We start from the raw sequence: 15,847 nt of genomic DNA, 5'->3' as shown, positions 1-15,847 counted from the left end.
AATATTTTTTAATTGATTTAATTTACCCACTTTAATTATATTGATTTAGGTGAGCATCGGAAGTGGTAGTTTTGGACTTAACCTGGACTGGAGTGAGATGTTGGCTGACTATGATGGTACTTAATGCAAATCACACACTGATAATGTAAAAAAAATATAAACTTAGCACAAATTACCAACACAAAGATTGGATAAAAGACCAGAGCAATCTGTTTGAATCATCAGTATCACTGATTTGAGTGTTTACCACAATCCTATCTAACTGACTGAATGTAAAGAACTTGAAACCCCCCATTTTTGAGTTTCAATTTTGTAGTTTCCTTTTCTTATAGTCTCTGTGCTAGAGTGTAACCACTATCACAATATAAGTGGTTGATAACTCAGATTTTCTTAATGAAATACTTTTACTTTGCTTTGCCTTTCTGTGTGGAGTTTCATGTTCTCCCCGTGTCCGCGTGGGTTTCCTCCAGGAGCTCTGGTTTCCTCCCACAGTCCAAAGACATGCAAGTGAGGTGAATTGGAGACACTAAATTGTCCATGACTGTTCGATATAACCTTGTGAACTGATGAATCTTGTGTAATGAGTAACAACCGTTCCTGTCATGAATGTAACCAAAGTGTGTAAAACATGACGTTAAAATCCTAATAAACAAACAAACAAACTATGCTTTGCTTGGCTAACAAAAACTATAGTTTTTTTTTTGCTTCTTAGAAGTCCATAACACTTAATACCCTTTTGGGTTGGAAGTAACTTATAACAGTAGTAAAAGTCACATGAATAGAGAAATTTAATATAGAAAATAAGCTTAAAATACTTTTGAATGTAAAGCCAATACCAGCAAAGTTAGGATGGTGTGTAAATGCATATAAAACACAAAGCAGTACATTGTTAACTGTAGTTTACATTTATATTATTGAGATCAGCACAACTAAAAGATATTTCCGGTTTTTCCTGATCATCTTTATTGTATAAGTTTAAATATATGCTATTCTTCATTTGATTTCTGCAACACATTCACAACAAAACCAAAACAATCTAAGACTCTTTTGCAACTTAACATAGTTACACAGGTGATTCGCAAACAATGCTTTTATGATTAGGTACACTGATCAGCCATAACATTAAAACCACCTCTTTGTTTCTACACTCACTGTACCGTATAGCCATATAGAAGCACTTTGTAGTTCTACAATTACTAACTGTAGTCCATCTATTTCCCTACATACTTTTTTAGCCTGCATTCACTCTGTTCTTCAATGGTCAGGACCCCCACATGACCACCACAGAGCAGGTATTATTCAGGTGGTGGATGATTCTCTGCACTGCAGTGACATTGACATGATGGTGGTGTGTTAGTGTGTGTTGTGCTGGTATGAGTGGATCAGACACAGCAGCACTGCTGGAGTTTTTCAATACCATGTCCACTCACTGTCCACTCTATTAGACACTCCTACCTAGTTGGTCCACCTTGTAGATGTAAAGTCAGAGACGATCACTCATCTATTGCTGCTGTTTGAGTTGGTCATCTTCTAGACCTTCATCAGTGGTCACAGGACGCTGCCCACGGGGAGCTGTTGGCTGGATATATTTTTGTTTGGTGAACTATTCTCAGTCCAGCAGTGACAGTGATGTGTTTAAAAACAACTCTGCTGTGTCTGATCCACTCATACCAGCACAACACACACTAACACACCACCACCATGTCAATGTCACTGCAGTGCTGAGAATGATCCACCACCCAAATAATACCTGCTCTGTAGTGGTCCAGGGAGAGTCCTGACCATTGAAGAACAGCATGAAAGGGGGCTAACAAAGCATGCAGAGAAACAGATGGACTACAGTCAGTAATTATAGAGCTACAAAGTGCTTCTATATGGTAAGTGGAGCTGATAAAATGGACAGTGAGTGTAGAAACAAGGAGGTAGTTTTAATGTTATGACTGATCGGTGTATGCAAAGAGCATTATATAAAGGCTATCTAAGTTTCTTAAGAGAAAAGATGGGTCTAGGTTTGCTATTTTGTGAAAAACTGTGTGCAAATTAAGCATCCATGAAGCACAACTGCTAAGTGTCCTTAACAATTATCTCATCCATTTCTAACAATTATATAAAAAAAAAAAAAAAACAGTCAAAAACTAATATTCAGTGCATCTACTCTTGGCTTTATAGTAAGAATGCAGGTGCTGGATTGGCCTGCCTGCAATCCCTACTTCGGAGTCTGTTGCTGGCATTAAATTCTAAATCTGCTAGCTTTGCCAAAAATATAATCAGTATGGTCAGACAAAAGTATGATTTTTTTTTTGCAATTCAAGAGAAAGTTCAAGAGAAACACCAAATCACAGGTTTTAGTTTTTTATTGCATTTTACAAAATGCCCCAGCTTTTTTAGAATATGGGTTTGTACAAAATACAATGAGTGAAGTTAATTACATCAAATTACTTCAAATCATGGCTGTCTGTTTTACCTGCAGTTTTGCTGCTGTCTCACCTTTTTTGAATTGGCATTGTATTTCTGTTAACTTTTTAACTGTCTCTAACTAAAGGCTGCATGCAAGTGATTGTTTCTAAGTATTTTTTAAATGTTGCTGTTTATTTTCTTTGTGTACAGCGCGAGAACCCTGGCGTCAAAGCACCTCATGGGGAGACATTGTGGAGGAGGAACCTGCTCGACCCCCTGGCCATGGCATCCATATGCACGAGAAGCTTTCCTCGCCCTCACGCAAAAGGTACTGCAGTTAATCATAAGTATTACTGCCTGCTTTCATACAAACCCTAGTTCTAGAAAAAAGTGTGTAAAACTGCATTTGTGTAAAATTGGCAGCTCCTGAACTTCTCCTGAAGTTTGGAACACAGTGGTGAGCCACAACCCATCATTGCTTGTACAGAATTACCTTTTGGATTATTCTTCATTCATGTCCAATCATGATTACCTTACATGTTACTAATTCACCTGCTTATTGTGAAAAGCTGTAACATGAATATTCTATTTCCCGCCAGGATGATTGGTGGTGGTGCTTGGTAACAGAATTATGCCCTTCTGCAAATGCCAAGTATGGCCGACAAATGGGGCTGGTTTAACTTAACTGACATTGACCTGCGCCTGCTTGAGCGTTAATGTGCTCCAGGTGGAAGTATTTCTATTTATTATGGTTTCTTCCTCACAGATTTGCCAGCTCATCTGTTGGCAAGCTGATTTGCTCTGGAACTGTGATGTCAGGCTCGATCTGGTCCAGTTTATTGCTGCTGTAAGAGGCCAGCACACTTTTTCAGGCAACATGGGGCCACCTCTTTTCTTGGGCCCAAACTGGGCATGAGCTGTGCCACTTGGTGGGATAGGGTGCCGCCCATGCATTGCATACCCCGGCTAGTTCTGGGTTTTCTTTCCTTTCCTCTTTTTCTGAGAAGTCTCTGATGCTATAAACAGCTTGTCGTTTTGTGACATTTCTACACAATTCCTTTTCTATCCACTTTCTCTATTCCGGGCTGCAAATGTTTTTATCATCTTGTTTCCATTATTTTGGCCTCCACTTTTATTTTCCTGTTCCTCTTTTTGTTTGTGTTTTTTTTTAGCCACAGTATTGTTCTACCTCGGTTATGAATCATGCATATTGGCTTCACTTTAATTCTTGCAGGTGCAGGGCTACACCTGGCGCCTTGCGACCTGCCCTGTTACATTATGAAACCCTATGTAGAGTTCATATATAGAGAACAGTGAGTCATTTGAGATGTGGCATGTCTGTAAAAACATTACTGCATGCAGCATTTTGAACATGGTGGATTGTGTTGAGAAAAAAAAAACTGTTTGACTGTAATTGTTGTTTTGGTGGTGGACAATTTAGAGAACAATCTAAGTGTCAGATGTGTTTGTTGGCAGAACCATAGCTGAGTCCAAGAAGAAACACGAAGAGAAGCAGCTAAAAGCTCAGCAGTTACGAGACAAGCTGAGAGAGGAGAAGACCCACAAGCTGCAGAAACTATTAGAGAGAGTACGTCTTATCCACATCATGTCTAAACGTCTTAGAGGGGCTAATAAACAATTGTACAAGAATCTGACAGCCTCATGTTATGTCCTCTCAGCTCGGTTATTTTATCTGAATAGGGCGCTGAGTCTTATGTCAAACAAGTACATGATGGCGACATCATTTTCATCAGCTGTCTGTGGACTGGTTTGTTTTCATTCCTTCCACTCTAAATGAGATGAAGGAAATTTAAAGCAGTCTTGTATATTTACATGCCAGTGTCTGAAGTCCAATATTTAAATGTGATATGCTCTGTAGTGAGCAGGTGCTAAGAACACGAGGATGTGATGAGTGAAGAACGTACCAAGGGCTGCAAGGGCGGGTTGTTTTTGAAATACATGGTCTGAGTACAGCTATGTGCTCTCTCTCTCTCTCTCTCTCTCTCTCTCTCTCTCTCTCTCTCTCTCTCTCTCAGGAAAAGGAAGTAAGGAAATGGAAAGAGGAGCTGCTGGATCAGAGGAGGAGGATGATGGAGGAGAAGCTGGTACATGCAGAGTTCAAACGGGAGCTGCAGCTCCAAGCTATTGTGAAAAAAGCACAGGAGGAGGAAGCAAAGGTGAGGAAGGCTTGATGGTGGCACATGAAGAATTATTATAATTATATTAATTAGCTTTTTTAATCGCAAAGTTATATGTTACACAGAGATAATGTGCTCTAAATTTTCAAAGGTTTACAGTGCAAAACAACTCATTATTATTTTTAATTTCTGTCAAGTTGATTCTGACTCTCGCCAACCATATGTGTTAAGTTGCCAACGTCTTTTGTTTGGGTCATCAGTTTTTCTAATGGCTCATTTATTGCTACTCTAATTGCACCCATTTGTGTCCATCCATCTTGTTGCCGGTCATCCTCGTTCTTTTTAACCCTTAACTTTGTGTGGTTTTTTTCTAATAAATTTGTTATACTATAATGTGTCAAATAGGACACATTGTCTTCTTCTCCATTCAGAATTCTTTCAAACGTCTTTGCCAGCACTAAAGTTCAGTAGTACCAGTGTTCTTCCTGTCACATTTATTTTGTGCAGCTTTCACCACAGAGAAGACCATAGTCTGAACAGTTACTGTATGATTCTTTGTCTGGATATCCAAAGATTGTTAGATCTGAAGATCTTTTCCAGTCTCCCTTCGGACTGGGGTTTCAAGATGTGCTGTTCAAGCTCTGTTAAAGAAGCACTAAAGCAGAATTTTGAAATTCGAAGATGTCCATCAGCTCAGAACTGGCTGAAACCAGTGGGACCCAAGTACACCCATCTACTGTTTGGAGAGGTCTGGACAGAAGTGGTCTTTGTGAAAGATTTGTGGCCTAAGAAACATAACTTTGACGTAGAAATAAGAGCAAGCGACAAATCTATGCACAAAAACATAGGAACTGTGGTGGGTTTGCTGTTACAAAAGGCAGTGTCCGCAATGCTGAGAAAGACAGATAGACACTTATCCATCATGAAATACCAACAGGGAGGCGTCTGATTGGCTACAAATTTATTCTGCAGCAGTACAATGACCCCAAACATACAGCCAATGTCATTAAGAACTACCTTTAGCTTAAAGGAGAACAAGGAGTCCAGTGATAGCTCAGTGGTTAGGGTACTGGACTAGTAATCAAAGGTTGCCGGGTTCAAGCCCCACCACCGCCAAGTTGCAACTGTTGGGCCCATGAGCAATGCCCGTAACCCTCAAAAAATGTGTTCAGTCATAACTGTAAGTTGCTTTGGATAAAAGCGTCTGCTAAATGGCGAAAATGTAAATGAGTCCTGGAAGTGATGATATGGCACTAATAGAGCCCTGATCTCAACATCATCAAGTATGTCTGGGACGATTTGTACCTTCTGGGAGGAGACAGAAGGATTTGAGCAACAGGTTACCAGGACTTTTTTGGACTTTGATCCACTGGAGGAAACCCACACGGACATTGGGAGAACATGCAAACTCTATACAGAAAGGACTATTTGGCCAGGATATTGAACCCAGGCCCTTCTTGCTGTGAGATGACAGCATTACCCACTGCACTACCATTCCATCGAAAACAGTAACTTAATAGACAGTTGTAAATAGCAGTTTTTATTTGTAAATAAAACGGTGATTTTGATCATCATATACAGTGCATGTTTCATGCTCTTTGAAAGTACCATGGTTATTTAGGGCTGGTATCTAAGTACTGGTATCTATTTCTGCTGTTGGATTTCGGGTAATGTTTTTATATCACACTAATGCTTTTGGTTTTCTAGGTGAATGAGATTGCATTTATCAACACACTGGAAGCTCAGAATAAAAGGCACGATGTGCTGGCCAAGCTGAATGAATATGAGCAACGTTTAAACGAGCTGCAGGAGGAACGCCAGAGGAGGCAAGAGGAAAAACAGGCCAGAGATGAAGCTGTACAGGTTAAGGATCTCTTCCTTCTCCTTTCATATGTCCTACAACTACTCGCCAAGCACTTTATTACGTACACCAATTTGGTACCTACATTCATTTAGCTACACCTAACAACTTTTTTGTTTGTGTCTTTGTGACAGGAGCGTAAGCGGGCTCTGGAGGCAGAACGGCAGGCAAGGGTGGAGGAGCTGTTGATTAAAAGGAGGGAACAGGAGGCGAGGATAGAGCAGCAGAGGCAGGAAAAGGAGAGGGCCAGGGAGGACGCAGCCCGGGAAAGAGCCAGGTCTGATTCAGCACCTGACAGAACAGAATTGTTTGTCAGCAAAACACAAGGATTAACAAAAGATTTTATAAAACACCACATTTACACCATTTATAAAGTAATATGTTTAATAGTATTCATATATTTACCAGATCATGTGTAAATTACAAACTCTATTACCTGAAAAGTTGGGACATTGTGTAAAATGCAAAAGAAGATTGTACCATTTGTTAAGTCTCTTAAACCTTTGTTTAACTGTTAAGAGTATTAAGTTGGGACAGAGACGTGTTACCCCTGTGTTCCATCACCTTTTCTTTTAATGAGACTTTAAGGGTTTTGGAACTGAGGACACTTATTGTTGCCATTTTGCAAGTGGAATTTTTCTCCATTCTTGCTTGATACAAGACTTCAGCTGCTCAGCAGTCCATGGTTGACGTTGTCTGATTCTCCTCTTCATGCTTTACCATACATTTTCAATTGGAGACAGATCTTGACTGTAGGCGGGCCAGTCAAGCAGACACACGTACGTGTCTACAAAGCCACACTGTTGTAGTGTGTACAGAATGAGGCCTGGAATTGTCCTGTTGTGATAACCATAGATGGTAAAAATGGGTTGCCTTGATAGCAGCACATCTCTTTAAGATGGAAATATACACTTGCACATCAGTGGTATCGTTACACAGATGCAAGTCACCCATGCCGTGGGTACTAATGCACCCCCATACCTTTACAGATACAGTTTTGTTGATAGAAGTCTGGATGTTCATTTCCATCTTTGTTATGGAGAACTGGGGCGGCACGGTGGCTAAGTGGGTAGCACTGTCGCCTCACAGCAAGAAGGTCCTGGGTTCGATCCCCAGGTGGGCCGGTCCGGGTCCTTTCTGTGTGGAGTTTGCATGTTCTCCCCGTGTCTGCATGGGTTTACTTTGGGTGCTCCGGTTTCCTCCCACAGTCCAAAGACATGCAAGTGAGGTGAATTGGAGACACTAAATTGTCCAGGACTGTGTTCGATATAACCTTGTGAACTGATCAACCTTGTGTGTAATGAGTAACTACCGTTCCTGTCTTGATTGTAACCAAAGTGTAAAACATGACATTAAAATCCTGATAAACAAACAAACAACAAACTGTTATGGAGAACTAAAACATTTTTCCAGAAAATAAGCTGAAACGTGGACTCATCTGACCACAGAACACATTTCCACCGTCTTTCAGACAATCTGAGATGAGCTCGGTGGTGTTTCTGCATAGAATTGATGTATAGCTTTCTCTTTGTGTAATAGAGTGTCAGGTTGCATTAAGTGACAACAGTTTTTCTAAAGTACTACAGAGTTTATCTGACTATATATTATTACAGTAGCATGATGGGTTCTCACACAGTGTTGTCTAAGAAACCAAGATCGCGCACATTCAGTAGTGGTTTTTAATCTTGCCCTAAACAGACTAAACAAAGTGACAGTCTTCTTATCAAGTATGGAACACAGTGATGAGCCAGGATCCATAATTGCTGTACAGACTCATTCTTTATTTGATCCTCTTTTTATACCCAGTCATGATTTCCTCACCTGTTAACAATTTATATGCTTATTGTAAAATGTTTGCAAGAAGGTTCTGGGTTCGATCCCCAGGTGGGGTGGTCCGGGTCCTTTCAGTGTGGTTTGCATGTTCTCCCCGTGTCTGCTTGGGTTTACTCTGGGTGCTCCGGTTTCCTCCCAGAGTCCAAAGACATGCAAGTGAGGTGAACTGGAGATACAAAATTGTCCATGACTGTGTTTGATATGACCTTGTGTAAATTGGTGAACCTTGTGTAATGAGTAACTACCGTTCTTGCCATGAATGTAACCAAAGTGTAAAAACATGGCGTTAAAATCCTAATAAACAAACAAAGTTGGGACGGATGCAAAATAGAAGTGATAGGTTGATAGAATATTGAAGGTACAGTGTTTTGAAACATTTTACATCAACCTATCACTTCTATTTTGCATCCGTCCCAACTTTTCTGAAGTGAGTTGCAGGCATCAGATTGTAAATGTGTTCATATTTACAAACTACAATGAAGTTAATCATTGAAAATCTTCTACTTTTGTCAGTTAAACAAAGATTCAAAAAAATGAACAAATCACATATTCTTCTTTTTTAATCTATAATTATCTGTAAGCAGAAATAACTAATTCACCACCCATCGAATTTTGGCTATGATTAAACTTATAATATAAAGGTATTATAAGAACTGAGGTGAATGACTCCTCATTTAACTGACTCCTTGAATACATTTTACAGTGGTTTGTGCAATTGCTGTCATATAACGTGTACATTAAGGCGCTCAAGTAGCTCACTACCACTGATATCTGAGGTTTAAATCTCAGTGGTGCTATCGGCCGGTCGGGTGTCTACACAGCCATGATGTAGAGGAAGGGCCAAACAGTCTAGCCACTGTGAGGTGCATTTGTCAGTTCATTTTAAGTGCCGGCCTCAAGCCCAGATAAATTAAGGAGGGCTGTGTCAGGAAGGTCATCCAAGGGGTCAGACTGATCCGCCGTGGTGACTTCTAAATACAGAAGCAGCTGAAAAAAATCTGAAAAACCACTATCCAAAAATTTAAAACTGATTCACTAAGGTGGCTGTGATCTTTTGTATGATTTGGAAACAAAGCCTGCGTAGTCTGCATGCTTACTGTGTAGATATAAAAAAAGAGCCTAATGTATATCTAATTAACTAGAGCTAGTATGGATTTGGTAATACTTACCAAATACTTACTTTTATCTTTTACTAGAACAATTATAATTTGGGTGGCTCAGTGGGTAGCACTGTCGCCTCACAGCAAGAAGGTCCTTGGCTTGATTCCCAGGTGGAGCGGTCTGGGTTCTTTCTGTGTGAAGTTTGCATGTTGTGTTTTCTCTGGGAGCTCCGTTTTCCTTCCACAGTCCAAACACATGCAAGTGAAATGAATTGGAGACACAAAATTGTCTATGACTGTGTTTGAGACTTGAACTGATGAATCTTGTGTAACCTGTAGTTAACTGTCATGAATGTAACCAAAGTGTATAAAACATGATGGTAAAATCCTAGTAAATAAATAAAGAAATAATTCTAATTGCAAACATAAATAGAATGCAAACAATTGCTATAAGTGCAAATTTAAATAGAGCAATTCCACAAGGTTGAATCAGTTCATCTGGACACAAGTTTGTTGTAGAGAAACGTTTCGTCACTCATCCAAGTGACTTCTTCAGTCTGAGCTGATGGTGAATAACCCCAACCTTATATGCAGCTGTTATGTTTGCATAACGACCAATTGAGACGGATATTCTCCAAACACTGTGTTTCAGTTGCTTTCATACCCCAGAACACACTACGCCAGAAATTAGTTCACCCTAAGGACCGGGTCTCTCGACGCAAACAGAGTAACATAGTGTATGCTGTTAGGTGCCGGGAGGATTGCCGGGAACTGTACATCGGGGAAACTAAACAGCCACTGGCGAAATGGATGGCCCAACATAGAAGATCGACCTCTTCTGGTCAGGACGCGGTTTACACTCACCTGCAACCCAGCGGCCACTCGTTTAATGATGACGATGTGCAGATCCTTGACAAGGAGGAACGCTTTTGAGCGGGGAGTCAAAGAGGCCATCTATGTGAAGAGAGAACGATCATCCCTGAACCGGGGGGGTGCTGAGAGTACATCTCTCACCATCTTACAACGCCGTAATAGAAGCTATACCCCAATTATATGTGAAAGGCACACATGGCCATTGTAATTAATGGTCATTGTGATTTGCATATGGTGATCACCGGTTTCATTGTTATGCAATGGGCGGTGATCAGTCGTTATGCAAATCGGTTGCATATAAGGTTGGGGTTATTCACCACCAGCTCAGCTATTCAAGTCACTTGGATGAGTGACGAAATGTATCTCTACAACAAACTTGTGTCCAGATGAACTGATTCAACTTTGTGGAATTGTGTACCTGGATTATTGAGCATACATCAAGAGGTGAAATAGAGCGACTATTTGTCTGCTAGTGGCTGTGCAGGGCTGGGAACCACAAAAGTGAATTGTTTAAATAAATATGTTCTACACAGGGACCGTGAGGAGCGTCTGGCTGCCCTCAGTGCAGCTCAGCAAGAAGCTATGGAAGAATTGCAGAAAAAGATTCAGATGAAGGTAATTTATTTCTATTCCCTTCCAGCTGAATAGTGTTCTTTCACTTTAAGACCATGCCAACTTCTGCTAGCAGTGCCGACATCAAATCCTATTCATACCCATGTACTCGTTTTCTTTGTTGTCGCCGGCAGCATGATGAGAGCAGCCGCAGACACATGGAGCAGATCGAGCAGAGGAAGGAGAAGGCGGCCGAGCTAAGCAGCGGAAGACATGCCAACACAGACTACGCACCTAAACTCACTCCCTACGAGCGCAAGAAACAGTGCTCTCTCTGCAGTGTTGTGGTGAGAAATTCACTTTGTGTAAATCATTTATTAATAAACCCATTAAGTTTCAGGACTGCATCTCTCGAGTGGCGCAGCGGTCTATTAAGCCTGCTGAGATTCGAACCTGGCTCTCAGCTGTGTTATCGCTAGCTGGCCTTCATGCCTGAGGGGGGATGGCCAAGCCCTGGGATGGATTGTTTGGGCCCTTGTGCCCAGTGTCTCCCTGTAGAACCTGACCTGCTGTGGCCCTGACATTATTACAAATTACATAAGGAAATTCACATGTTAAGTACTGTACAATAAAATACTAATATTTATATAAATAGTAATATTTTATTAAGTTAGACATACATGCACATTCTCTTTGTGTTTAAGCATCACTGGTATTGGTTGGTTTTCCAATATTCCCTTAAAGCATGGTTACTATGTACCATATTCACAGTCAGCCATAGTATGTCAAACATAGTTTTGAATATTTGGTGCAGTTAGAGTTGACAGTTGGCACATATATTTGGGAAGTGTGCTTGCTCTAATTTCTTACCTCCAGATTAAATTTCAGGTCGGTCAGTGCAAGTGCAAGTGAATTAGCCATGGTTGATTTTCTTTTTTTTTTTCTTTTTTTTTTTTACTGACTCAGGCTCAATACTGTAGTAGTTTATGCTGGTCAGTGACTAAAATCTGCATTGATCCTGTCAAGAATAAATAAGAACTGATGGCATAAAAGGGGCTGATTGCTGATTTTCACAAAGCACAGGTGCTCATGCTTATTCAGTATGAATAATAATTAAAGCTGCATCAAGAAGGATTAAAAACTTTGGCTTACTATGTACTGTACTTTTCTTGGTAAAGGTGGTACCGTGGCACATGTTTGTTATGCTGCATTTTCTTCTAGTTACAGGATTTTGGTTTAATAACAAGTCATACACTCTGTATTGTGTCACCCTTATTTGTTCAAATCTCTAGAGGTTTATTTTCCAATCTGTTCACTATATAAATATAAAAAGGAATCAGTCAGATAAGGTGTGTGATTTGAAAAACCTAAATATGCACTCACTCACTCACTTTCTTAACCGCTTATCCAATCAGGGTCATGGGGGAGGGGGGGGCATTGCTGGAGCCTATTCCAGCTTTTCAATGGGCACAAGGCACACAGTAACACCCTGGACGGGGCGCCAGTCCATCGCAGGGCAGACACACACATACACACACATACACACGTACACACACCCATTCACCTATAGGTCAATTCAGTGTCTCCAATTAACCTGACTGCATGTTTTTGGACTGTGGGAGGAAACCGGAGCACCCGGAGGAAACCTACGTAGACACGGGGAGAACATACAAACTCTGCACAGAAAGGACCTGGACCGCCCCACCTGGGGATCGAGCCTAGGACCTTCTTGCTGTGAGGCGACAGTGCAATCACCGAGCCACTGTGCCGCCACCTAAATATACAGTTGAGGTCAATTTTTTTACTTTTAGTTTTATGCAAAAGGTAGGAAACACCTCAGACAGGTCGCCAACCCATCACAGGCCAAACACACATTCACACACAGGGCAATTTTAGTAGATCCAATTAACCTGACTGCATGTCTGTGGATGGTGGAAGGAAACACACACAGACATGGGGAGAACATGCAAACTCCACACAGAAAGGACCCGGACCGTCCTAGCTGGGAATCAAACCCTGGACCTTCTTGTTGTGAGGCAACAGTGCTACCCACTGTTTTGTACAGAGAACGTCTGAACATTTGCTGAGTGTAATATCTTGAGGAAAAAAATGACAATTTGTATTTTAGGTTTTTATTGTTACAATTATGCTTAAATCAACTGAAATAAAAAAAAACATTGTTAAGAATGTGTTAACCTCAATTAGAAATGATAAAAACATGAAGTTTTTTCAGTGGTTTTTAAACTGCATTTAAATTTACACTTCATTCTTCATTCTTCAAATTTACACTTCCTCTACACACATTTCAGTGAATTCTGCAAGTTTCTATTTTCTGTAACTAAATGATTTTGTTTTTTAAATTTAGATTTGTTGGAAAAAACCCCAAAATATATTAAGCCAAAAATATACATTGAGCAATATACAGTACATTTAGATTTTTCATTATGGTGGTGTAATGTCATATGTCTATAATGTAAATAATTTTGGCATGAGGCACGACCCCTTAATTCTCACTGTACAGCTTCTGACCTCTTTGTGTTCATAAGATATGTTTGACTTTACCCATTAGACTTGACCATGAAGTTCAGGAAGCTTTGTACAGACCTCAGAAATAGGATTTATATACTTTAGATCATGCAAGTCAAAAATGTCACCTGGCGTCATTTCCAATGTTATGTTCCAAGATAATCTGTCCAAGCAAATGTTCGCAAGTACAAATTTGTTTGGTTTGATGTAATTTAAGAACCACCAAAAAACAGGTCTGCCAAAAATTAGAAGCTAATGGAACACAGGTGTCACAGTCCACAGTCAAGCTTTATGTTGGCGTGTGCTTAAAGGCTGCTGTGCAAGAAAGAAGCCCTTGCTTATGCTATTTTGGGTCTAAGAAATTAGAAACAAACCACTGTTGCACACCTTAAGACGTGTTTGCAGGAGGATTGGGACAAAATAACACCTGAAAAACTTTATTGCTTGGTATTCTCTGTTTCAAAACAACTAAGTGTTGTGAAAAGAAATGGCAACATTACAAAGTGGTAAATGCTTCACCGTCTCAACTTTTTTGATATGCAGCAATGGATGTATATTAATAGATGAAATGAAGTTGAACAGACAAAACATGAAATATCTTGGGTTCATCCTGTCTGCAGTTAAATAATAGTCAAAGTAAATATAAAAAAAGTACTGTCCCAACTTTTTCTGATTTGGGGTTGTACAGTTTCAACAGCAGACGAGCTGTATGCAAGTTCATTCAGAGAATCCTGAAACAAGAAGGAAATTAAATGAGAATTTAACTACATTAATTAAACATGAACTTTGGTCTGAGATTTACGGCCGGCCGCGCTCGTGCTTTCTCCATGACTGGCAACAAATCATCGTGCAGACACATTTATCCGACACAGCCGTGGCTTTCAGTGCAGCCGGGACCAGACACATTGAGGCTCCAAAAGGACATCAGATTAAGCGGCAGAGAAGAATGAAATCTTGTTAAAGTGTCAGGTGACCTTGGCCAGCTAGTGACTCCAGCCATCATCTACAGGTCAAAGGGAGGCACTCTGCTTAATGACATTAAGCACAGGCCATCGCAGTCGGGCTCACGTCCAGCGCTGAGAGACAAACAATGGCAGCATCCTAGGATGATTCCACACCTGCAACTCTGCTCTCTGTCATCAGTTTCACCTTCTGTATAAAATCAATCTGGAATTCGATAGCTGTTTATATTTCTCTAGACTGTAGAATGATTTTTTTTTACCAGTGCTCTTACTAAAATATCTGAATCACAGATGTCAGCGAAACTTCAAGTGGTGAAATATGATACAGCTGTTTAAACTAGCAGGACAGTGCTTGAGGCTCAAGAGAAACCAAAGCAAGTAGCTGATATTAGAATATATCACACCGCTTTGCAAACGTCAATCATGGTGCAGATTATATTCTACTTTGAAGTGATCTTTAGTGAGATTCGAACAATCGATTTGTCATCCGTGACATGCTGAACAATATGGTAACATATAGTAAACCTGATGCCTGTCTGATAATGGTACAGGTATCTCTCTCACTCCAGGCTTTCTCTGGAATTGTTCTTCACCGCCTGACTCTTGACTTGTTGTGTTTGTAGATCACCTCCGAGGTACACCTGTTGAGTCACACCAAGGGCAAGAGGCATCAGCAGGCGGTGAGAGAGAGCAGCAGCATCCAGGGAAGAGAGCTGTCAGACGAGGAGGTGGTAAGTAGATCCCGAAGTCTTCCACTGTTCCTACTGACCAAACCAGTTGCTCCATCTACATATTAAATATGAACATACAAACACATACACCGATCAGCCATAACATTAAAACCACCTCCTTGTTTCTACACTCACTGTCCATTTTATCAGCTCCACTTACCATATAGAAGCACTTTGTTGTCGTACAATTACTGACTGTAGTCCATCTATTTCTATGCATGCTTTGTTAGCTCCCTTTCATGCTGTTCTTCAATGGTCAGGACCCCCACAGGACCACTACAGAGCAGGTATTATTTGGGTGGTGGATCATTCTCATCTTTGCAGTGACACTGACATGGTGGTGGTGTGTTAGTGTGTGTTGTGCTGGTATGAGTAGATTAGACACAGCGGCACTGCTGGAGTTTTTTAAACACCTCACTGTCACTGCTGGACGGAGAATAGTCCACCAACCAAAAATATACCCAGCCAACAGCGCCCTGTGGGCAGCGTCCTGTGACCACTGATGACGGTCTAGAAGATGACCAACTCAAACAGCAGAAATAGATGACGATCGTCTCTGACTTTCCATCTACAAGGTGAACCAACTAGGAAAAAGTGTCTAAAAAAAACTCCATTATTTAAAAACTCCGGCAGCCCTACTGTGTCTGATCCACTCATACCAGCACAACACACACTAACACACCACCACCATGTCGTTGTCACTGCAGTGCTGAGAATGATCCACCACCTAAATAATATCTACTCTGAGGTGGTCCTGACCATTGAAGAACAGAGTAAAAGGAGAAAGTATGTAGAGAGACAGATGGACTACAGTCAGTAATTGTAGAACTTCAAAGAGTTTTTATATGGTAAGTGGAGCTGATAAAATGGACAG

The 15,847-nt window shown here is 40.7% G+C and overlaps 1 protein-coding gene across 7 annotated transcripts in view; it reads left to right on the top strand.

Moving 5' to 3' along the window:
• scaper (S-phase cyclin A-associated protein in the ER) overlaps positions 1–15,847 on the top strand; it is a 203,992-nt gene that overhangs the window by 63,264 nt on the left and 124,881 nt on the right. For all 7 annotated transcript variants that reach the window (XM_062991980.1, XM_062991994.1, XM_062992001.1 and 4 more), the window contains 9 exons: positions 50–116; positions 2,608–2,725; positions 3,874–3,985; positions 4,434–4,574; positions 6,243–6,398; positions 6,531–6,673; positions 10,736–10,817; positions 10,949–11,101; positions 14,866–14,973. In XM_062991980.1, coding sequence (XP_062848050.1) covers positions 50–116; positions 2,608–2,725; positions 3,874–3,985; positions 4,434–4,574; positions 6,243–6,398; positions 6,531–6,673; positions 10,736–10,817; positions 10,949–11,101; positions 14,866–14,973 — 1,080 coding nt within the window. The remainder of the gene's footprint in view (positions 1–49; positions 117–2,607; positions 2,726–3,873; positions 3,986–4,433; positions 4,575–6,242; positions 6,399–6,530; positions 6,674–10,735; positions 10,818–10,948; positions 11,102–14,865; positions 14,974–15,847) is intronic.

Source organism: Trichomycterus rosablanca, chromosome 1 (assembly GCF_030014385.1).
Source record: "Trichomycterus rosablanca isolate fTriRos1 chromosome 1, fTriRos1.hap1, whole genome shotgun sequence".
NCBI classification, from domain to species: Eukaryota; Metazoa; Chordata; class Actinopteri; order Siluriformes; family Trichomycteridae; genus Trichomycterus; species Trichomycterus rosablanca.
Note: the sequence above shows the minus strand (reverse complement) of the source record. Positions and strands in the feature narration are given on the sequence as shown.